Here is a 26515-nt window from a genome sequence, read left to right as displayed (position 1 = left end):
GTGTAGGATGTTTGTAAAACTTCCCGCTCTTTCCCTGTCCAGATGGTCATTTGCTTCCTATTTAATCCATTTTGCATGCTGCTTCGTATTTAATCCATTTTGCTTGCTGTTAGGCTTAAGAGGTTTGTCACATTTCCTGTCCGGATGCAGCGGTGTAAAATTTTGCTTAAAGTAAGTCGCACTGCAGGTCCACCGGAGTACAAAAATAGGTCACACATACTGATTTTGTGGTTGCCTCGATTTTTATGCCCCTGGATCGAAAGATCGGGGGTATATTGTTTTTGGTCTGTCATTGTGTGTGTGTCCAAAACTTAAACAAAAACTATAACCTTCATTAAAGTTTGGTCATAACTTTTTGAATATTGAAGATAGCAACTTGATATTTGGCATGCATGTGTATCTCATGAAGCTGCACATTTTGAGTGGTGAAAGGTCAAGGTCATCCTTCAAGGTCAAAAGTAAAAAAATACAATCCAAGGGAAGTAATAAGCTTTAAAAGGGACATAATTTGTAAACCTGACAAATGATATATTGAAATTTTATTTCAAAGTGGCGCAATAGGGGGCATTGTGTTTCTGACAAACACATCTCTTGTTTTTAAATTAAATGAGTTCTGTATAATGATTCTTAGTTGTAAGCTATCAGTTGTTTACTTAACTATACTGCTGATCCATGGATCATGATCGTGATATAGCTTGCGATGTTCAAATATATACATGTAACATCTATAGCTCTCATTTGTTGAATATAATTTATTTAAATACTCTATAGACTCACCTGATTAAATGAATAACACCCATGTTAAATTATCAAAATTTATTTAGTTAAATCAATTTCGAATGTCAATTATGACATATACAAACATGTATCTATTTCAAATCCCAAAAGCATTTCTGACTTTTAATACACACAAGGCACATGATGTCGAAAATAAGCTGCTGTGAACATTACAACAAGGCATATACTTAGTGTGTAAGAAAAAAGTACAAAACTTGATTCTATAAATGACATGTCGTCTGCGTGAAAGGCATGGGCGTATTGATTGTTATATAAAAACTTTGTAGCGCAGAGAACCTTGAGATCTTTTCTTTTGGTATAAAAACAATTGTAGCGCATGGTAACTAAATTTCGTTGCCTACTATATTGCAAAACAGTGTTGAATTTGTAAGATCAAAGATCAGTATTGAATTGATATTTCGTCACTGTATGCTCACCTTCCACCAGGACTTCATGTAACTCGGGGTGCTAATGTGTGGCAGCGTGCTTTGTGCTGATGACGTGAAACCGGTCAGTGCAAGGGTGTTGAGCATTCGGGCGACTTGTTTGTCGCTCTATGAGGGTGTAGACACCATGAAAATGCCAAAACCCGGATTGAACTGGATTCATTCATGGGCATTTAGAAAGGGATTTTTATGTTGATAAAAATGCAGTTGCCTGATCGGGCAAGTATCGGGCAAGTATCAGGCAAGTATTTCGGAAATTGAATTTGAACGAGGCTAATATTATGTCGCCAATAGGAGCAAGCGACAGTAATTTTACAACACTGCAGATGGTCATGTACTTTGTATTTAATCCGTTTTGTTTGCTGTCATGGGTAGAAGGTTTGTTACATTTCCCTTACTTTTCCTGTCCAGATTGTCATGTGCTTCGTATTTAATCCCTTTTGCTTGCTGTCAGGAGTAGAAGCTTTTTTACATTTCCCGCTCTTTCCTGTCCAGATGTTATATATGCTTTTCAAGCACTTTGGAAGTATTTTTTTTCAAAATTGTAAAATGAGGCTCTTATGAGATTTATTGTCCTCTATGAGGAAGCAGACTTAATGTCAGAAATATTATGTATGTGTTATCAGAGGGTACATTGTACAAGACAAACTGGTGAAGTAATGGTGAGAAAAATACTCCCATTATCAAAGATGGCACACATTGGATGATTTGTTGATGATTTTCCTAGATTTGTTGAATTAGTTTATTCATCCTGTAGATTTGATGCAATCATTATGAACAGGATATGCTATAATGATTTCATTTGTCTTCATTATAGGTCAAGAAGCTTTGCTATGAGCAATTTTTTATTAAATGGCATATTATTACTGCTTTTGTTTAAAAATTATCTGGTTAAGGTAGCAATTTTTGTACTATGGACAATTTGGAAAAGCTTTGGCGTACGTATTAGATCCCTGTGTTTGTGTGAAGATAATCGCGATATAGACATCAAAACCCAAACTATTACCATGTTTCCTAACCTGGGAACATTGTACAACATTTCTGATTTTGAAAATTTTATAAAATATTTGTGAAATAAGCATTTGTATTTTGAAGGCAAAATTAAACATACCATTTATTAACAAGATGTGTTATGCTTGCAATTTTATAAATGAACAGAGATAAAAAAGATAATGATGAAATAAGTGTACTATCAAATAAATACAAAGTAGATGTGTCAACACTTAAATGCCATATTAAAGTGTTAAACTACATTTCAACAGTGGAATAAGATGTACAAGTATTCTCACCATTTTGGTGCTCTATTGTTTGACTTTTGCTATTTTAATATTATATTGAAGATAAGCAATAAAACAAAACATCATATTACCAGTGAGTATTTTTCTTGCTTGAACTTCACTAGTGAGTCTTCTTCAATCTACCTGTAGTAATATAAGATCCATAACCACAAATCTTGTGTCCAGTTAAACATCATAGGCTCACTTAAGGACATGGTGATTACAAATTTCAGCATGCCAAGCATGACCAGGAAGAATGACCTGATAGTGTGGACATTTCTGGGAGAAACCCAGCTCAACATTTACCAAGACTTCTTGTCGTTGGACTCAGTGAAAGAGGTAGGACATTGTGTTTCAGTGTGAACAGTTGCACTTTTGGTCAGTTTGTCTGTCTGTCTGTCTGTGTAAAATTTTGATTTTGTAATAATTTGCCACAATTTTCCACCATCATATAACAACGTTTCAGATGTAAACCTTGTCTCCCTATCCCCAAAATTCATTTACACACTTAGTGGTCAGATTTGGCCATAAAATAGTTTTAAAATTCCTTTCTCAGCCGTAACTTTGCCATATGATATAGGCATGGATACATTGTGTAAACCATGATAATACGGTGTGTTGCATGTAACACATATCTCCCTTGAGGTTAAAAGTGCAACAAGGCCATAAAACATCTTGAAAATCAATGTCTCGATAATATGTTTTCCATACATATATGCAGAGATGACAGGTGGTAGGGGAAAATTGGATTGAGGGTGGAGGGGCGAAACTACATCCCATTCTCCACCATTGTCATCTTTGTACCCCCTCCCCCTTCATCCCATTCTACCCCTATCCCTGTTTCTCAATACCCTACTTACATCCAATTGTCCGCCTACCCCGTCATGTCTGTATCACCCCTTCTCCCCCTACATCCCATACTCGCCCTTATCATCTTTTTCTTTATGGTTGTTTCAGCTGCTGATGACCAGCAAGTCCCCACTGGTGGCTCTGACAGTGCTGAAGAAGATATGTGACCATCCACGCCTGCTATCCACTCGCGCATGTGCACAGCTGGGCATAGACCAGGATGATGGGTATGTAACCACTCAGGTTCAATAGGTAGAAGTGTTACCACAGCTGGGCATAGACCAGGATAATGGGTATGTAACCACTCAGGTTCAATAGGTAGAAGTGTTACCACAGCTGTGCATAGACCAGGATGATGGGTATGTAACCACTCAGGTTCAATAGGTTATAGTGTAACTACAGCTGGGCATAGACTAGTATGATTGGTATTTATCCTGCCTCTGTTGCAAACATTGACCTAATAAAGCAGTGTTTCATAAACTAGATGATATCCGGCAGTACCTCATGTGACAGCGGTCTAACCGCAAGTATGAATTCCTACGCACCAATTAACATGTTCTATGAAATTTATTGGGACAAATCATGAATGTTATCGTTATATTATATATCATCCTTTCTTTGTTCTTAAAAATATATTACCGAACCAGCTTTGCGAGTCAAAAACTAGGTCACGGGGTCACTTAGTGCGTTTTTAACCGAAAGTTTGTCTGGACCATTACTATGTCATTTATCGTTAGATTTAAAAATGACTTGGTACATTTGTTCACCATCATTGGACGGTGTGTCGCGCGAAAGAATTACGTCAATATTTCCAAGGTCAAGGTCAAACTTTGAGTTCAAAGGTCAAATGCTTGTCCGGGCCATTACTTTGTTGATTATTGTGAGACTTAAAAATCATTTGGCACATTTGTGCACAATCATTGGACGGTGTGTTGCGCGAAAGAATTACGTCGATATTTCCAAGGTCAAGGTCAAACTTTGAGTTCAAAGATCAAAAATGGCCATAAATGAGCTTGTCCAGGCCATAACTATGTCATTTATTGTGAGATTTAAAAATCATTAGGCACATTTGTTCACCATTATTTGACGGTGTGTCGTGCGAAAGAATTACGTTGATATCTTCGAGGTCAAGGTCACACTTTAAGTTCAAAGGTAAAAAATGGCCATAAATGAGCTTGTCCGGGCCATAACTATGTCGTTCATTGTGAGATTTTAAATTCAATTGGCACATTTGTTCAGCATCATTGGACGAAGTGTCACGCGATAGAATTACGTCAATATCTCCAAGGTCAAGGTCACACTTTGAGTTCAAAGGTCAAAATTGCCATAAATGAGCTTGTCCTGGCCATAACTATGTCGTTCATTATGAGTTTTTAAAATCATTTGGCACATTTGTTCACTTTCATTGAACGGTGTTTTGCTTTTAAGAATTACGTTGATATCTCCAAGGTCAAGGTCACACATTGAGTTCAAAGGTCAAAAATGGCCATAAATGATCTTGTCAGGGCCATAACCATGTATTTCATTGTGAGATTTTAAAATTACTTGGTACATTTAGTCACAATCATTGGATGATGGGTCATGTGAAAGAATTACGTTGATATCTCCAAGGTCAAGGTCACACTTGGAGTTCAAAAGTAAAAAATGGCATAAATGAGCTTTTCCGGGCCATAATTCTGTCATTCATTGTAAGATTTTAAAATGACTCTGTAAATTATTTTTGTTCACAGTCATTTGATGGAGTGTCATGAGAAAGAATTCAAGAGTTCAAAGGTCAAAATGGCTATACATGATAATGGCAAAATAATTCTTAAAAATCGCCATAAATTAGCTTCTTTTGTGAAGACAGCAAGCAATTTAGTCTGTGTCAATGCGGCACGTAGGGGTATACGTCACGTCTGTGACAAAGCTCTAGTATTTGTAAAGCATGGAACAAATCATTAACTTATTTGGGATTGTGTATTTGTCATTTATAATTGTTTTAATTTCGATAGGAATGAAATAAAATAATACGACAGGATTATGATTTCGTAAATCTGGTTTTGGGTCAGAGCAGTTAGCATTCCATACAAACGCTATCAAAAAATAGTGTGGTTTAAAATACATTTCAATAATAGGGATGGAAAAACAGAAAATAGATTTTGACAAAAGGATGGAAGAACAGAAATTGGATGTGTATATCGTTGTTAATTTATTTGAAGCAATGGTTGAAAGTTGTCATTAAGTTTAATTAAATTCAGCTTTTGTTTTGCTGCTGCATTTTGTTTGTTTTTTTTACCAAGAAAAATATCACATAGTCGATTTGTTTTTTATTTCTTCTCATATTTTCAATAGGAAAGTATTTAAAGGAACAGTTTAAATTGGAACAATTTTTTACGTGACACAATCGGTAGTTATTCCATCGTCAGGAATGTATGAGGCCTGACAAGAATAATTATATTGTTATGTCAATTAATCATTTGTCTTTGATAAAATGTGTCAATGGCATGAAGCAGGAGCTAAAGCTTGCCCTATTTTCTTTTTCTAAGCCTCACCAGATAAACTTTCTCCATCTCTGCACCAACCATGTATTTTCAATAAAACCATTCACTGGAACCCTTTTTTAATGAAAAAAACACACTGACTCACCTGCTCAGACTAGCATATGATTGATCAAGCTTGCCTGACAGCATTTTCACATGTCATGACAAGTGGGTCAACGGAATTTAACACCAGTATTCATGTAACAATAATCTGTTTTGTGCTTTTGCAAAATTGCATCATTTGTGAATAATACACAAACACATTATACAAAAGAAGTATGAAGAAGCAGAAATTACAATATAAATAAGTCAATATAAATAAGTCATTTTCTTTGGCGAGAGTAGGCATATATGGTCTGATATTTAAAGCCTGATTTGGCATTTCTGTGTTCCTGTATCTTAACTTTGACAAATCCATTCTCTGTGAGGCTGTCTGCATACTGCTTGGTGTCAATGTGTGCGTGAACTTGCCGTTCTCTGTCTGCTTTGCTCACCATGGGCTCCTGGTACAGGCATGTCAGGAACAGGCACCCTGGCCGCATCACCCGGTAAACTTCCTGTCAACAGTCAATCATAAACTTCCTGTCAACAGTCAATCATACACTTCCTGTCAACAGTCAATTTAACACTTCCTGTCAACAGTCAATCATACACTTCCTGTCAACAGTCAATCATACACTTCCTGTCAACAGTCAATCATACACTTACTGTCAACAGTCAATCTTACACTTACTGTCAACAGTCAATCATTCACTTCCTGTCAACAGACAATCTTACACTTCCTGTTAACAGTCAATCTTACAATTACTGTTAACATTCAATCTAACACTTACTGTCAACAGTCAATCATACACTTGCTGTCATCAGTATCATACACTTACTGTCAACTGTCAATCATACACTTCCTGTCAACAGTCAATCATACACTGACTGTCAACAGTCAATCTTACACTTCCTGTCAACAGTCAATCATACACTTCCTGTCAACAGTCAGTCATACACTTCCTGTCAACAGTCAATCATACACTTACTGTAAACAGTCAATCTTACACTTACTTTCAACAGTCAATCATTCACTTCCTGTCAACAGACAGTCGTACACTTCCTGTTAACAGTCAATCTTACAATTACTGTTAACAGTCAATCTGACACTTACTGTCAACAGTCAATCATACACTTACTGTCAACAGTCAATCATACACTTACTGTCAACAGTAAATCATACTCTTCCTGTCAAAAGTCAATCATACACTTACTGTCAACAGTCAATCATTCACTTACTGTCAAAAGTTAATCATACACTTCCTGTCAACAGTCAATCATACACTTCCTGTCAACAGTCAATCATTCACTTACTGTCAACAGTCAATCATACACTTACTGTCAACAGTCATTCATACACTTTCTGTTAACCGTCAATCATACACTTTCTGTCAAAAAACAATCATACACTTATTGTCAACAGTCAAGCATTCACTTACTGTCAACAGTCAATTATACACTTCCTGTCAACAGTCAATCATACATTTCCTGTTAACAGTCAATCATACCTTTCATGTCAACAGTCAATCTTACACTTCGTGTCAAAAGTCAATCATACACTTCTTGTCAACAGAAACTGCCAGACAACAGTAAACCATACACTTTCTGTGATTTTTAACTGTCTGTTTAATAACAGAAAATTTTACAATGCATGCCAAAAGTCTAATCATGTAACCTTTCAACAGTTAACCTTGCACTTAATAACAGTTGAAAAGTAAATAATTCTTTGCCTGCAACCTTTTTTGTGGTAAACTAATAAATCATCTTGCCAAATAATCGATCTTTCTCTCCACTTGGTTATCAAACATATTCCACACATTTCATCATTCTTTTTGTTGGACAAATGGTAGCAATAAATGAGTGTCTGCTTGGCTGATCAGTCAGGTTGATTGACAGGTAAGGGGTGATACATTTCTTTCAGCAAACAGTCAACAAGCATGCATGTTTTCTGGTTTTCTAACTGGTTTTCTAAGTGGCTTAATTATTAACTTCTTAGCTCACCTGAATGCTCAGGTGAGCTTTTGTGACTGGTCTTTGTCCGTCATCTGTCCGTCCGTCCACATTTGTTCGTAAACACTCTTAAGGCCACATTTATCTCCGATATTCATGAAACTTGGTCAGAACTGAGAAGCTTTGTCCCAATGAAATCTCAGACGAGTTCGAAACTGGGTCGTTCCGGGTCGAAAACTAGGTCACTAGGTCCAATCTTCATGTTACTTTGTCAAAATGTTTGTTTTAATGATATGTTGGTTGAGTTCAAAATTAGTTCCCGTCCGTGGAATATCATGGCCGCCAGTGAGCGGGGGAGTTTTCCTTATTTGGCTATAGAGAAACCTTGTTAACACTCTAGAAGTCACAATTTTTGCCCAATCATCATGAAAATTAGTCAAAACATTGGTTTTATTGATATCTCGGACGAGTTCCAAAATGGTCCAGATCGATGAAAGAACATGGCCGCCAGTGGGCGGGGCATTTTTATGCCCCCTTTCGAAGAAAAGGGGGTATATAGTTTTTGCACTGTAAGTCTGTCTGCAAGTCTGTCTGTCAGTCTGTCACACTTTTCGTGTCCACTCTCTAATTCAAATAATTTTCATCCGATCTTTACGAAACTTGGTCAGAAGTTGTATCTAGACAATATCTAGGTCAAGGTCAAATATGGGTCATGCCGTGTCAAAAACTAGGTGACCGGGTTGAAAAAACAAATCCAAGGAAAATATCTGACCTGCCAAATTATATTTTTGTTAAATAAATCAAAGCGGCGCAGTAGGTGGCATTAGGTTTCTGACAAACACATCGTGGTAAAAGGTCAAGGTCATCCTTCAAGGTCTAAGGTCAAAAATACAATTCCAAGGGAAGAAATAAGCTTTAAAGGAAGATAATTTAATTTTTTCAATATTGAACATAGCAACTTGATATTTGGCATGCATGTGTATCTCATGGAGCTGCACATTTTGAGTGGTGATTCTACAGTCACAGTAGTGGCTTTTAATTATTTGCTACTAAAAATAGAGATTTGTTAGAGACAATTATTTTCAAGGGAAGTAATTTATATATTATAAATCGCAGATTATACATTTCCTTACCAAGAATTTAAGTTCTTTTCACAGTTACTTTACAGATTTTTATTTTGATTATTTATAAGTCAAATGATTGATTTGTCAAAGTTTTTTTTTAATGATATAATTATCATTTCTTTCCTGTACTAATTTGTGAATGCTAGGGTTCATTAACATACCTGTGGACTTGTGTCCATAGAGACATGATGATCTCTTTGATAAACCACAGGCCTTGGTTGTAAGTGATGTCTGACAGTTGGATTGGACAAAAGGGAAACAATAAGCTTTAAAGGGAGATGATTTCTATACCTGCAAAATGATAAATAGAAATTTTATTTCAAAGCAGGGCAGTAGGGGGCATTGTGTTTCTGATGAACACATATCTTGTTCTCTATATGTATATAGTGAAAACATGTGAACACTCTAGAAGTCATTTTTGGCCCAATTTTCATGAAATTTGGTCAGAACATTTGTTTCCTTGATATGAGAGTTGAGTTCAAAAATGGTTTCGGTCAGTTGAATTACATGGCGGGGGGGGGGGGGGCACTTTCTTATATTTATATAGTAAAAAAAGCTTGTGAACACTCTAGAAGTCACATTTTTGCCCATTCATCATGAAACTTGGTGAAAAGATCGGTTTTATATATATCTCAGATGTGTTCGCAAATGGTCCCGATCTGTCAAAAAAAACATGGCTGCCAGGGGGTGGGGCAGTTTTCCTTATGTAACTAGAGAGAAACTTTGTGATCGAACACTACAGAAGTCACATTTTTTGCCTAATTATCGTGAAACTTAGTTAATACATTGGTTTTATTGATTCTCGGACAAGTTGGAAAATGGCTCAGATCGGTGAAACACACTTTTTAGCTCACTTGATTGCTCAGGTGAGGTTTTAGGATTGGTCTTTGTCCGCCGTCAGCCCGTCCACATTTGGTTTGTAAACACTCTAGCATTCACATTTTTTAAGCATTCTTTATCAAAGTTGCTGAAAGATCTCAGTCAAGTTTGATAATGAGCAAAATCACATAATTAATGCCATAATTATTGCCCTTAGATTGTCAAAATTTTCATTATTTTATACAAAATCCTTGTAAACACTCTAGAGGTCACAATTTTGTTTCAGATTTTATGAATCTTGGTCATAATATTTATTTTTGTAAGCAAAGTTTGATGTTTGGTAAGGGGGGTCAACTCAAAATATAGGTCACCAGGTCAAATCTTACAAAAACAAAAGCTCTCCATATGCCAGAGTTTTGGTTCAATGATGATAAAACTTGACCAGGATGTTTGTCTGGACAATATCTAGGTCAAGTTTGACGTTTGTGGTAAAGATTGAATGAACCGACTCCTCTCAGGTGAGCGACCTAGGGCCATTTTGGCCCTCTTGTTTAATAAATTCATTTGTAGCATATCAATACTATAAATCTGTTCTCGCATATGAACTATTGTAAAGAGCCATGAGCATAAGACAGTAAAATATTTTAAGTTTTTGTGTAAAGTAAATCTCGCCTTTGGTTTTCATGTGCTTAACAATTTTCTCCTTGCTCAAAACATTACATCCTGTAGTATATACATGGCTTAGTTTTAATGAAATACAATCTCAAGAAAATCTTCATACAAATAGTACTTGGCACATTGTTCTTGGCATTTTACACGCTGAATTTTCCATTTTCACAAGCGTAAAAGAGAGTGTTTTGTAATGTTTATATAGAACAAACTAAAGCCCATGTTTAAGTCTTGCCTTAAATCACACCAATTTTTATATTTTTTATTGGATACTGACCTATTGATTGTCATTGTAGTACCATGTATGAGTCTTTCATTTGCTTGGTATACTGTGACAAACTCTTCACATTTAAGGGCAATGTCTGTATATTTCAACAGTTTCTTATCCCCGAAGAAATAAAACTTACGCCAAATTAATACTATGTGTAACAACAGACCTAATAATCGCAATTATCACCATTACATGCCACTTTGAGGCAGTCAGCATGCTCCATTGATTTAAGCAGTATGGCTTACATCATGGAAATCTATTTCATAACCACTGGTGTAAAGAGGCTGTTTAACAGAGCGTCTTCTTTCACTTTAAGATTATATTAAACAGAAAATTTTTTGAGCCTAGGCTTGGAAATTTTAATTTTGCTGTTATACAAAAACTGTTTTTACAAGCATAGAGAAAATCTATATTGCATTTGTGAGAATCATATACACCGGAATCAGACTACAGTCTCACCTTGAGTGTGGCATTGATGTCATGCCAGTAGAGGAAGTCATTGACGGTGAAGACAACATCAAACATGTTGTGTATGAATGGCGTGCTGGAGGGGTGGTACAGCCCCAGCTCCAGGGTCCCCTGCTGCAGTTCCTCCCCCAGGCCCCGCCCAACGTGACTCATCAGCACCTGGCTGGTCTCTGTGCCAAGTACTCGACCTTGACCACCTGACAGGGGAGAATGAACCAATCAGATCATGGGCCTTGCGCCTTGTCAGAATTGATGGGTATCGCAATAGTGTGCGCTTTTGAAGTTATATGAAGCGATCATTTGAAATCTTTAAAAACTTAGTGGATTAGTTCAGCCTTCTAGGAATTAAAATGTTGCATTGATAAAGCTGAAGGAAGGCATAGGATAGCCATGCCTTCATGGGAGTTTTTGTGATTGGGTGGGTGGCTTGTATTTGTTGACTGTTTTAATTTTCAATGCAATACACTTATATAAAAAATGGTGGTACAGTGTAACCCCTTTAAACCGGACACCGCCAGGAACGAGAGGTAATTCCAGTTTAGAGAGGATTCCATTAAGACAGAGAAATTGACTATTTTACGTTCAGAATGTCGAATACATAGCCTAATAAAATCGGCAATGACTTTGCCCTGACAATACAGAACAATTCCCAAACAAGTTTGTTGCTCTTTTCAAATTTCATCTCATTGCTAAACCGTCGTCTATTGGGTGAAGAGTTGTTTTCCCAATGAGACATGTACACAGACTTTTCATTGACTTTCCTACCCCATATATCTCTGAAAGCATCAGTTCTTGAGTGTAGGTTAAGGCAACATATCTCTGTCTCTTTGATCAGTTTGATTTTGTCTTCTAGAGACAATTGCATGCCGCTTTGCTTAGAAGGAGGTTCGGAAATTTTTAGTCTTTGTTATCTTAATTACCAATTTCAAAATCTAAATGAATATCTAAATGCAACTGATTCAAGAACTCTGCAAATCACCATTGTATATAACACTTAATTAGCAATTGTAATAAACAACCTCAAAATTAAATAGCATTAAGCTTATTAAAATTTAGCACAGCTTCCTACATCAAAAACAAAACACACTAAAGAAATCTTTGTTTGCTATTAGTAATTATACGCAGTATTATCACTTCTATTGATTGATATGTACATCACAAGCCAAGTCTCTTTAAATTGTTTTGCATTTTTTTCTTTTTGCAACTTTTTTTTACCACCTTTATTAATTTCACGCGTCTTTAATCCGCTAATCTAAAGTTATTTACTCTAGGTGTGAGGTGCAATAAACCGGTCCTGACCGGTTAAGAGAGGTACAATTATGTATGAAATGACCCAATTTAGATCCAAAGAATGAATGGTATTTGGAATTGAGGGGATTCCGGTCTTGAGGAGATATTTTAGGCATGGTTTTATAAGGGAAAAAATGGAACCGGACAATTTGTCCGGTTTAGAGAGGATTCTGGTATAGAGCGGATGCGGTTTAGAGGGTTTACACTGTAGTAACATTTTCCTACCTCTTATGAGCCTAAGAGCTTCCCTCAACCCATGGCCATGTGCGAAGCCCACTTGCAGCACAAAATGGCTCGGTTGTATGTTACACATGGCTGTTGCCGCCTCGTGCATCTGCCGTTCCCTGTCCTCAGCAACCTGTTAACAGAACGCTCACTTTGAATAAAAGCTGAGTAATATGTGCCAATAATTATAATTATACTCTTCCTTTGAAAATCAGAATATACTGCCTAGCACCAGTTGGCTGGCATGGGGGTTGGATTTGAAATTTGCACTATATCTTGTGAAAGCTTTGACTTACCATCCTCAAATTGGTAGGTCATAGATGAAAAAAGAGGCCTAAAGATTTTGATGTCAACCATTCATAGGGTAAGGTCACAGAAGCTTTTAACATGAAATTAAAAAGGCACAATTGTCATCATAAGTGCAGTAAATACCCTTAAAAACATCCTTTAAGAAGTCTTCTGATTTTCATAAAACATCATCTCAAGATCAGGCACTTAATTTCATAATTATATGATAGTGGTACTGGAAGCAATTAAATGTGTTAAACTATTACAATTTTATACTCTTTGACAGGGTGATTAGAAAAAGTAATAATTATGTGACTAGATTGAATATTTAAGTGTCGTAAAGTAATTCTATTCAAAGTTGTATTTCCACAATTTTTTTTACCTGATAAAACAAAATAAAAATATGTCAGCATGTCTGTATTTTTCAGCAATGTAATAAAGACCTGTTATAACTAAATAAGTGGAAAAAAAATTAGCTCATCAAATCAAGCTTTTCTGAGAATTTGTTTTGGGGGTATGGCATTCCAATCGTCGACATTTGCTAGATGCTGCATTACATGCCAATCTTCTTGAAACTTTGTCAGAACATCAAAGTTTTACCAATTTGATATCTTGTCCAAGCTCTGTTCTTTGTCACATAAGATCAAAAACTTGGTCAGTGCATCAATTATAGAAAGCTTGAGAGCGCTTTAGAAGTCACATTTTTGTCCAATCGTAAGGAACTTGCTAAGGAGAATATTTTGTTCTGTTTTGAGTTAGAAAATGCTTTTATTCCCTTTTGATACACAGCTGCAAGGATGTGTGGCTGTTTGTCATTGTTTTTTTTAGTAGGTCTTGAAAAAAACATTTAATGTGCAGCAGACTTTGATAATTTTTAAAACTGCCAATAAAGAGCCTTGTTTTAGAACTTGGTCAGAACTTTTTGTTCCAATAATGGCTCGGCCCATATAAAAGCTGTGTCATTATGGGTAAAAAGCAAGATTAGAAGTATAATACAAACATTACAAACCATTTCAGATCCGTTTAGTCTCTTAAGTTATCAAGGGAGCCCTCTTGTTTTACATTTATAAACCTCGACATATTATTTTAAAACCCTTAGTTGTAATGTGTCATGTCAAAGTAATCTCAAGGATTTATATTGTTTCAAAAAATAATAAAATGCAGTTACATGCAAATTAAAAAAAAAACAGTAGTTGTACATACAAGGTTCCCACTTGAACAACATCCCATATTTTACATGGTTCTGCAGTACTAGAAATCTTGAATACTTAATTCATAATCACTTAAAACACTAGTAATTATGTTTGTATTAAAACCCAGTGTTTGTTCATGGTATCAAATATCACAACAATGGCAAATGTTAACAATGGTTTATTGTCTCCGTTTACACTTCTGAAAGGTTTTTACATTTATACATGGAGAAAAACTATATATAAATACCTATTTAACATTTTGTGAAGTAGAATGTTCAATCACTATTTTCACCAATGGTGTCTGAACAATCAATAACCGCATTTGTTCTGTTGGACTCTCTGTAGCGTGTTCATTTTGCCAAGCATGCACAGCAATTACGGAAAAAAGTTTTCTTAACATAAATTACCATAAACAATTTCTATTGTAGCATATTTGTAATGCCGCTATGAAAATTACAAGGCTGTGTATGTAACAAGTAAAAGCAAGGAGTTCTTGTAAAACTGTTGTTGTGCCTTCCTTAAATAATTACCACATATTTTAATTTGTTAAACATATAAATTCTTGGTGTATGAAGCGTTCCTATTTTTTTCAAGGACATTGATGGAGTATCAACCATTTAGAACCTTCATGGTTTTGCCCCATGGCTTTTTAAGATTTGTTTGAAAAATCACAAGAAAAAAGTGAAACATTTATAGCAAAAATTCTCACGCTTTTGTGCATGAAAAAGCATTTTCCTTCATGCTGAAAATTAAAAAAGCCTATGCAGATCAACCATGTGGCAATCTCTTATTGCTATATGACTTAAACAATAAGTTTTCATTCATAAACACTTCATTAATAGATCAATTCTATTTTTCAGGGGTATTATAAATTATTTATACTCAGTAGGAGAAGTTACCAAGTGGAATTAGTGTGCATATTCTCTATCAAAATGTCAAGGAATATCAATGCTGAAAAGTAAACAATTTCAAATCCTTTCTTTCTAATTCTGTGCATGGCAGTCACGCTGCATTTGAACTTATTGATTTTACCTTATTTAGATAATCATTACACAAAAACTGTGTAACGTTAATGTGTCCATACCAATGTAACTATGTTTCAAGCTGGCTCCCAATTTAATGTGAAAAGAATAAGAAAATTATGACCATGTCAATGTAAATTTTAACTCATGTTTGTACAATTTCATACCATGTCCGGTCTTTAATTTGGCGGACAACTTTCCAAACAACACTTCATAATGTTCTTGTATTCCTTGCAACAACTCTTCAAGCTCTCTCAGCTGCCAAGGGGCACTTTTATTTTCAACAAGTGTTGCCACTTTTGTTAACGTATCGTCTGTCAAATATGACAGGTGGCGCTAGATCGGCAGGTGCCCGTTTTTGACGTCATATGTTTTTGACGTCATTTTAATAGTATTAATCGCTAATTACACAAAACTACCGGCAAGAAACTGCGATATGTTTGATGAAAAGCATTTTTTAAAATATCGCAATCGCAGGTATAAAATCAGCTATCGGCTACAATATCGCATCACATGTTTTGATGAAACGGGGCCCAGACTGATGGGAAAATTATACATGGGGAACTTTATCTGGTTGGAAATGTGTAAAAAAAAAGAGATTTACTTAATGTTTGTTGCATTTATTTCCAGGAGTACACATTAAACTACATCTATCTATTTATGTAATAAACATGTCTTATTCAAATTTTTGTCAATATTTATCCATAGAAGAATTCAATGAAAAGGCTTTAATGACTGACATGGATAGATAAATTGAAGTATAGGTAACCGTTCAAATAATTTCAATAAAGCCAATGTTTGTTGAAGTATTCAAATATCTCAAAAAAGGAGGGTGTATCATTGTGGTGGATAAAAAAAGGACTGTATGAACGTGTTAAATGCAGGTATATTCTGATATTTTAAGGGAAAAAAGTGATTAATTAGTCCCCTACCGGTTTCACCAGAGGGGACTTATGGTTTTTTCTCCATCCGTCTGTCACACTTTTCTGGATCCTGCGATTACTTTAAAAGTTCTTAATATTTTTTCATGAAACTTGGAACATGGATAGATGGCAATATGGACATTATGCACGTCATTTCATTTTGTTCCTATGTCAAAAATTATAGTTGCTATGGCAACAAATAGACTAGAAATACTGCTGAAAATGGTGGTTTTTCTGGATCCTGCGAAAACTTTAAAAGTTCTTAATGTTTTTTCTTAAAACTTGAAACATGGATAGATGGCAATATGGACATTATGCACCTCATTTCATTTTGTTCCGACGTAAAAAATTCTGGTTGCTATGGCAACAAATAGTCTATACATACTGCTGAAAATGGTGGTTTTCTGGATCCTGTGATAACTTTAAAAGTTCTAAATATTTTTTCATGAAACTTGAAACATGGATAGATGGCAATATGAACATTAAGCACGTCATTTCATTTCGTTCCAACGTCAAAAATTCTGGTTGCTATGGCAACAAATAGACTAGAAATACTGCTGAAAATGGTGGTTTTCTGGATCCTGCAATATCTTAAAGTTCTTAATATTTTTTCATGAAACTTGAAACATGGATAGATGGCATTATGGACATTATGCACGTCATTTCATTTTGTTCCTAAATTTAAAAAAATGGTTGCTATGGCAACAAATATATATAAAAAAAATCTGGAATTTCTGACAATGGTGGAGCCTGTAGGGGACTTATATTGCTTGACAATAGTCTTGTTTAACTTAGTTTTAACTCTCAGTCATATTTTTTTCCAACAGTCCATCAGCGTTTTGATTGATTTAATGATATACAAATTATATATACAATACTTTTTATGCCCCCGGATCGATCGATTGGGGGTATATTGTTTTTGGCCTGTCTTTCTTTCTTTCTGTCTTTCTTTCTGTCTGTCATTCTGTCCCAAAACTTTACTGTACATAAAAGTTTTGCAATAACTTTTGAAATATTGAACATAGCAACTTGGTATTTGGCATGCATGTGTATCTCATGGAGCTGCACATTTTGAGTGGTGAAAGGTCAAGGTCAAGGTCATCCTTCAAGGTCAAAGGGCATACAAATTCTGTCCCAAAACTTTACTGTACAGTAATGTTTTGCAATAACTTTTTAGCTCATCTATTTTTTGAAGAAAAAAAAAAGAGCTATTGTCATCACCTTGGCGTCGGCGTCCGGTTAAGTTTTGCGTTTAGGTACACTTTTCTCATAAAGTATCAATGCTATTGCATTCAAACTTGGTACACTTACTTACTATCATGAGGGGATTGGGCAGGCAAAGTTAGATCATTCTGGATTGCATTTTGACAGAATTATGTGCCCTTTTTATACTTAGAAAATTGAAAATTTTGGTTAAGTTTTGTGTTTAGGTCCATTTTATTCCTTAAGTATCAAAGCTATTGCTTTCATACTTGCAACACATACTAACTATCATAAGGGGACTGTGCAGGCAAAGTTATGTAACTCTGACTGGCATTTTGACAGAATTATGTGCCCTTTTTATACTTAGAAAATTGAAAATTTGGTTAAGTTTTATGTTTAGGACCACTTTGTTCCTAAAGTATCAAAGCTATTGCTCTCATACTTGCAACACTTACTAACTATCATAAGGGGCCTGTGCAGGCAAAGTTATGTAACTCTGACTAGCATTTTGACGGAATTATTGGCCCTTTATACTTGAACATTTGGTTAAGTTTTGTGTTTTGGTCCACTTTACCCCTTAAGTATCATAGATATTGCTTTTATACTTGGAACTATCATAAGGGGACAGTAAAGGACAAGTTGCATAACTCTGGTTGTCATTTTTACGGAATTATGGCCCTTTTTTGACTTTTGGCTTTACTTCTAAAGTATCAAGGCTATTGCTTTTAAACTTTAAATACTTGCATGCTATCATGAGGGTACTGTACCTGGAAAGTTGACTTTTACTTTGACCTTTGAATGACCTTGACTGTCAAGGTCAAATTATTAAATTTTGCTAAAATTGCCATAACTTCTTTATTTTTTATTAGATTCGATTGATACTTTGACAAAACAACTCTTACATGACATACCACAATTGACTCCACCCAAACCATCCCCCGTGCCCTCCCCCCCCCCCCCCCCACCACACCCTCACACTATACCCCCCCCCCCCAACTTATTTTTTTTGAAACGGTTAAAAAACACAAATATTTATTTTTATTATTTTATTTTTGAAATACCGTCCAACCATCGCACCCAAGAATCCCCTCCCCCCACCCCCCCCCCCCTAAATCTTTTTTTTAAGATCATCTCACAAATGACCACCACACCCTCACACTATTATACCCCCCCCCCCCCACCCCACCCCACCCCAAATATTTTTTTTGAAGCGGTTAAAAAACACAAATATTTATTTTTATTATTTAATTTTTGAAATACCATCCAACCATCGCACCCAAGAATCCCCCCCCCCCCCCCCCCCCCCCCCCCTCTCCGATTTTTTTTTTTTAAATTTTTTTTTCTGCATATTTGGAAGATAATGTAATAAATGTCCACACACCCACACTATACACCCCTCTTCATTCCACCTCTCCCTCCTTTGTGATTTAAATTGAGAGTCCCTTCACCTTTAAAAAGAAAATAGATGAGCGGTCTGCACCCGCAAGGTGGTGCTCTTGTTTTAAGATAATGTAATAAATGACCACACCCCCACACTATACACCGTTCTCCACTCCACCCCTCCCTGCTATGTGATTGAAATTGAGATAGGTCCCTACACCTTTAAAAAGAAAAATAGATGAGCGGTCTGCACCCGCAAGGCGGTGCTCTTGTTAAATATTCAACATAGTAACTTCGTATTTAGCATGCATGTGTATCTCATGGAGCTGCACATTTTGAGTGGTGAAAGGTCAAGGTCATCCTTCAAGGTCAAAGGTCAACAAAAAAAAGCGTTGTGTTTCTGACAAACACATCTCTTGTTTATTTTTTACAAAAAGATTTTTATTTAAACTAAAAACTTTTTTTATCTCATTAATTAGGCCATATAACATCAGATGCCAAAAAACAATAATTGACCTTTCAAATAACTTTTGAACAGTTGTTTTAATTAGTTATAAGATAAAAACAGTAAATCCAAAATAACCCCCTCCATTATAACGCTGAATACAAAATAACACAGATATATATACTAGCATAGGAAAAGCGGTATGTTTACTGTTATCAATACATTAGGATTAATATGCATGTGCTTTTTGGCGAAAGACAACGTAATGTGGCAAATATGCTCAGAACTTATAGGCGGATCGGTTTATAGCTGGCTTGTTGGCTTGGACCCTGTCATCTGCATTTATATATATATATGTTACAGTGTATTAAAAAATATCTGCACAAAGTTGAAAACTAGTAATTGGAATCTATCTGATATTATAGAAATTTGCTTCACATGTAGACTATCCCTTAACTAGTTTTTATCCCCACGCTTTTTGAAAAAAAGGTGGGGATATTGTGGTGATCTCCGCCGTCCGTCCGTCCGTCTGTCCGTCCGTCTGTCCGTCCGTCTGTCCGTCCGTCCTGGCCACTATCTCCTCCTACACTAAAAGCACTAGAACCTTGAAATTTACACACATGGTAGCTATGAGCATATGTGCGACCCTGCACTATTTGGAATTTTGATCTGACCCCTGGGTCAAAAGTTATAGGGGTTGGGGTGGGGCCGCGTCAGAAATTATCACTCATTTTTTTAGGTTATTTTACATTTACTTCTTTATTTCTACACCGATTCACTTCAAATTGATACTGGACCTCACCTATGACAATACGGTCAATCTCAACCATGCATGGCCCCATTCCCAACCCTGGGGCGCCCCGCCCACATAGGCCACACCCACCAAAAATTTCCATTTACTATAATTTTTTCATTTCTACACGGATTCACTTCAAATTGATACTGAACTTTTGTTATGACATTAGGGTCAATCTCAACTATGCATGGCCCCAATCCCAACCCTGGGGCGCCCGCCCACATAGGCCACACCCACCAAAAAATTCCATTTACTATAATTTTTTCATTTCTACACGGATTCACTTCAAATTGATACTGAACTTCTCTTATGACATTAGGGTCAATCTCAACTATGCATGTTCCCATAACCAACCCTGGGGCCCCGCCCACATAGACCACACCCACCCAAAATTGCCTTTACTATAATTTCTTCATTTCTACACCGATTCACTTCAAATTGATATTGAACTTCTCTTATGACAATACAGTCAATCTCAACTATGCATGGCCCCATTACCAACCCTGGGGCGCCCCGCCCACATAGACCACACCCACCCAAAATTGCCTTTTACTATAATTTCTACACCGATTCACTTCAAATTGATACTGAACCTCTCTTATGACAATACGGTCAATCTCAACTATGCATGGCCCCATTACCAACCCTGGGGCGCCCTGCCCACATATGTCACACCCACCCAAAATTGCCTTTTACTATAACTTCTTCATTTCTACACCAATTCACTTCTAATTGATGATGAACTTCTCTTATGACAATACGGTCAATCTCAGCTATGCATGGCCCCATTACCAACCCTGGGGCACACCTAGGTCAAACATTCGGCGTGGGGATACGCGTCGGCCTCTGCCGCGCCATTTCTAGTTAATATTATCAAAATAAAAATTGTTGTACAATTAATGTGTACTTGCCAAAGTAACAGATGTATAGAGTTTCAGTCCAGCCATACATTATACTGTTATGCATTGCTTTGTGTGCGCTATGCCAATTCTTGATATGCTATTCTATGTGGCAGTGTGGATGAAGACATGCTAGAGACGGAGACGGGCAGCCTGAGTGCAGTGACGCGCATCCAGCACATCCCTGATGACACACTGATCCAGGAGTCTGGCAAGCTTGTATTCCTTGTGCAGCTGCTAGACAGACTGCGGACCGAGGGACATCGGTGCCTCGTGTTCTCACAGTCACGTAGGATGCTGGATATCATGCAGAAAGTCATCTCTAATAAGGTTAGGCACTCTGTATTTTCATGGAGAAATCTTTATTGGTTTTATTTTCTTATGTGTTTCAATGACAATTGTAGCTATTGACATTCTTGTACAAATTGTAATTGTAAAAAAAAAAATTGAATAACAATGTGTTTAAACTAGGGATGGGAACGAATACTGGAAACGATATTCAAATATTTGATCGTCATTATTCAAATATATTCGAATATTTGATTTGTAAACCTTACATTAAAATGTCCGAATTTATGATCGAGCAAATGACTATTCTTGATTGCCACAAATGCCACTATAAATCGTATCTTATGTGCGGCTTTAAAAAGCAGGATAGAGTAATATTTTTTCAAAGATCATTGATTAATATGCTCTTTTAAATAAATACTGTTTAGTTTCATTAGATGTAAGATATTTCAGGAAAAAACATTACCATAATTCTATTTATTTCAATACTTATAATTGATCTGGATTAATTTCCATTGATAATATTTATGCCCCCCTTCGAAGAAGAGGGGGTATATTGCTTTGCTAATGTCGGTCTGTCGGTCGGTCGGTCTGTCGGTCCGTCCACCCGGTGGTTGTCAGATGATAACTCAAGAACGCTTAGGCCTAGGATCATGAAATTTCATAGAAACATTGACCATGACTCGCAGATGACCCCTATTGATTTTGAGGTCACTTGGTCAAAGGTCAAGGTCACAGGTGAAGGTCACAGTTACTGGAAATAGGCATTTAAGGATTTAGCATGGTTCAAACAAGGGAAACAACTACCGTTTATGCATGTTCTTTTTGTTACAGCATTTGCCTCCCTTGTAATTTATTTAAATTTTACCAAATGTAAGGCTAACTGCATTTTTGTAATGCATTGTATCAATAAACATGGGGCAAAAATGAAATTAAGGTACCACCACCACCACCACCACCACCACCACCACCACCACCTTTTTGTTTTCACTTTTTTCTGGAATAAAGAACCATTTAAGAACGATTTAAATTCTGATTACGTAATCATTGATTTGATATATGGATAACGGAATTTAAACATACATGCCAGATCTCGACGGGACGGTCCAGCCAGTTTGGGGATTGTTCCGGCCTTCCGATATGAGACAATTTTTTCAGATATTTGTTAATACGTTCTATAAATTCACAATAAAATACGCTATTCAAGCTCTGTCTGGCTAAAAGTTACCATCGCTAATCCCTTTATTGCCCCCTATTGACAACCAACTTCTACTTCGCGAGTACAACATTACCGGTATGTTAGACGCAGACAGCTCTGTTAGACTGCATTTTAGATTTAAGGTTAACCAATCGCGAGAAAAAATCTGCTTTTTCAAAGCTTAAACAATGTTCTGTTTTCTGAACTCTTCAATATGTATAAGGTAAAGGAAGCTAAGTGAACAAAGCAATAAGTAGACTTATCAACTTTGTAAGAATTGAATTAAATAAAGCTTAATTGAAACATGATTTTAGTGATGTTACGTATATGAATTCAGTAACTTGAAACGAATGAAGTTATCATTTTAAGTCCCCAATATTTAATGCTTAATGGCATGAACATTAAATACATATAAGCTATTTAAATACAAACTTCAATTTATTTTTATTTCAATTTATTCGTTCCAAAGAATTATTTTATGTCTCTTACTCATTTCATATTTCAAATATAGATTCTATCTTGCAAAACGCAGTGTTGCAAAACGCACACTTTTATTGCTTCAAACTTTATACAGCCGGGATTTGATAATAAATTTCGTGAAATTATGTACAAAAGCCTGAAACTGTATTCACCCGGGATTCAATAATAAATCTTGTGGCAACATATTTAAAAAATTATGTGTTTGTTTCGTTGAATTGCTTCGTTGCATCCTACTTCGGTCCATGTGAATTACCATGTCGCTAATGTAGTTCAACCACAATAGTTATATCATCCCGATAAATTATTGAGTTTTGCAATTCAATGCGTAGACATCATAACCAGAAAGATCCTTTCAAATCTCCATTAACACTCAAAATCAATGAATATTTCGTTAATTATTTCGTAAAATAAAGTTAACCCTTATACAATCAGTGTTCCGTATATAATAGCCATAATTTCAACGCTAGATGTGGTCTGGTAACAATGTATCTTGTTAAATCTATGTAACCAGACCACTTGTAGCGTTCACATTATGGCTATTGATTTAAGTAACTATGATTTTGTATAGGTTAACTTTATTTTATGAAATATATTACGAAATATTCGTTGATTTTGATTGTTAATGGGGCTTTAAATAATGTCTTGTACTAAGTTTCTGACTGCAACGAGCATGGTGTCCATTACTTATTAGGTAACGAGTGGACGCTTTGGTTTGCTTTGAGTTTATGAAGAGTTTCTTTCATTAAGTTCTTAAAAACGTCCACCTCTTGGTAACTAAAGGGTTTAGCCCGTTTTTCGCTTATTTCTTTTGTGACAGAGTCAGAGGGGGTAATCACGTGATAGTCAAGATGGCAGTGTCCATAAAGAGACAGTTATTTTTCGCCGTTTTATACCCTTTATTACTTCTGTATATTTTTTAAATGACGCTCGCTTTCCAGCCATATCAGTAAAAGGGTGATTAGCGTTTATTTTGTATTTAAATTCACTTTATATCTCGACTTTACTCTCCGCATATTTTCTTAGTGGAGCCCTATTAAGAAATTTCCCACTGAGTAAAGTCTAGATATAGAGCGAATATTACTTTGAATTAAAAGCCAGTAACTTTCTTCCTAATATGGCTGGAAAGTGAGTGGAATAAAAAATAATAATACAAGTAATAAAGGGTATAAAACGACGAAAAATACCTGCCTCGGCATGGACATCGCCATCTTGTCTGTCACGTGATTACCCCCTCTGAGAGTCAAAGGCCATATTGGACAATGTTCGTCTGACAAATTGCGCGAAAACGACGTCATTTTCAGGATTGCATTGTTGGTAATTTTACTGTGATAAGTTAACAAATTTAAATGGTTATGTTACAATGAAGTAACCATCGTTTATACAAATACAGTTATCTTGCGGTAACATAACCATGTAAATAACTGCGTTAATCAAGTTACTAAAGTTAATATTAACCACTGTTTATGCAATTGACCGCTGAGGTTAAAAACCCTGTCAAAACACACTTTTTAAATGTGTATCAATAAATGTACTTTCATTTTTGACTGATTTTCGGAATAGTCTGTACATATTGCATAACTATGAATTGATAGTAAATCGACGATTGGTCCCTCTCCTTATTCCATCCTGTCTGCCAATTATCATGTCGTTCATTGATGTTAGCTGTAATCAAAGCAATGAAATATAATGGAAACCAAAATTGCGACTTTGTGCATGTACTTACTTTTACTTTTTTGGAAGTATCTTCGCATAATAACAGAATATTCGAATATGATTTTTGGATTCGAATACTTGGCATTAATTATTTAACATTTTGTTATGAGGATTCTGCACAAAATATCATGAAGTAATGGTCAAAAATTGACATCTTGCCAACTGTAAATCAGATTCTTATCTGTTTTGTTCTGCATTGTCAATTAAAATGATTGATAAATGTCCCATAAGCAGTGTTTAATATAATTAATATTACTTTCATACATAATAACATTGGGGATTTTGGCACCCGCTCAGAGTCAGAAAGCTTAAAAAATGTAAGTGAAATTCCAGTTATAATGTGTTATTTGTGTCAAATACATGTGGACAAAATGTTGTTGTTAGTATTTTCATAAAAAACATGGGTAAATACCAGTGAAGAGGTGTTAAACTATTTCTAATACATGTACCACCATTAAACGTAGTAACAGGTTAGATTTCGGTAAGCTGCAAGCATTTGGGAGCATCTTTGAAGTATCGAAATACCCTTTATACTTGGCTTATTTTCTTTAAAAACTAAAATATATTTTTGCATTTGCATAATAAATATATGACACAAACCCCTTTTGACAGTGTTATTGGGGGTGAAAAAGGTCGATAAAAATCATCTGGAATATCGCGTAATCTATAGGCAATCTATAGACAAAAAAGCAACTTTGGTGTTAGCTTATCTAGATTGTCTCTCCGCAAAGCCACGTGACTAAGTGGGCCGAGCGATCATCATCCAGGGGAGATGTCATTTAATAAAAATATATCTGCAGCAATCTTAAAGGGTGCATGTGAGAAACTGTTGGGTTATTCAGATTCAGTGATTTTGAAAAGGGAGTTATGGACATTCGAAAAAAGATTTGTTTCTGCGTTTGAATTAAAAAAAAAACTTATATGCTGCGTTGGATGGGCATTCACATGTTTTTATGTCCCCCAGTCAATACAGGCCGGGGACATTTTGTTTTTGCCCTGTCTGTTTGTTGGTTTGTTTGCATCAAACTTTAACATTGGCCATAAATTTTGCAATATTGAAGATAGCAACTTGATATTTGGCATGCATATGTATCTCATAGAGCTGCACATTTTGAGTGGTGAGAGGTCAAGGTTATCCTTCAAGATCAAAGGTCAAATATACCGGGGGTTTGTGGGGGACATGTCTTGTTTTCACATGTTTTTGCCTTATTTGCTATCTCTTTACCACTTAGATATGTTTTTTTTAATAAATCTGTAGTCGTTCAGAAAGTTAAATTTCATTAAAGACTTTTTTTTGTAGATTCATGCTTTGAAGGCTTCATTTCCAACCCTTAGATACTAATGAGCAGCAAGCAGCATAAAACCTGAACAGACTACCAGTTACTCCCAAGCTGTTCTGGTTTTACGCTATTTTCACATACAGTGCTCACGCTGCTTCCAGACATTATCGCCAATGGCAATTATTTAATCCAACTGGCTATTATTTCTTAAAATTGTTTAGAAAAAATGGCGATTATTTTATCGGCCTACATCCAAAATAAATTTGCCTCTAAGTTTTCTGGCGAATGCGAAACGCCTAAAAAAAAATCAATAACGAGGTTACCTGTGTACACACTCGACCCTGTGTATTGTCATACGCGTGTCAATAACTGAGAACTGCGACATCATGGCCTTAAGCGTTTTTCTGAATCATTGTCCGACAAAAGTGATATATTTCGAAAAATACGTCTTTAATCTCCCAGTGCTTTAGCAAGTATCGGTAACTGTTAGATTTTCGTTATATATTTTCGCCAATTATTAATTTTCAAAGCTTAATTATAGAAAATCACCGTGAATATTATCGGCTGGTTTAGTTTTTCACGTCGTTTTTTCTGCAATTAGATTACGTTGAACATTAATTCTTGATTAAATAATTATTTAATCGCCATCAACTTATTATCCCCGTCATTACAGCTATC

At 35.8% G+C, this 26515-nt stretch overlaps 1 protein-coding gene across 2 annotated transcripts in view; it reads left to right on the top strand.

Annotated features, from left to right (window-relative positions):
* Window positions 1-26515, top strand: part of LOC127839403 (DNA excision repair protein ERCC-6-like) — a 130739-nt gene that overhangs the window by 23138 nt on the left and 81086 nt on the right. For both annotated transcript variants that reach the window (XM_052367771.1, XM_052367774.1), the window contains 3 exons: window positions 2734-2839; window positions 3458-3576; window positions 20995-21208. In XM_052367771.1, the coding sequence (XP_052223731.1) occupies window positions 2734-2839; window positions 3458-3576; window positions 20995-21208 (439 nt within the window). The remainder of the gene's footprint in view (window positions 1-2733; window positions 2840-3457; window positions 3577-20994; window positions 21209-26515) is intronic.

Source organism: Dreissena polymorpha, chromosome 1 (genome assembly GCF_020536995.1).
Source record: "Dreissena polymorpha isolate Duluth1 chromosome 1, UMN_Dpol_1.0, whole genome shotgun sequence".
In the NCBI taxonomy this organism is placed as follows: Eukaryota; Metazoa; Mollusca; class Bivalvia; order Myida; family Dreissenidae; genus Dreissena; species Dreissena polymorpha.
The sequence above is the reverse complement of the archived record's forward strand: the minus strand, read 5'-3'. Positions and strand labels throughout refer to the sequence as shown.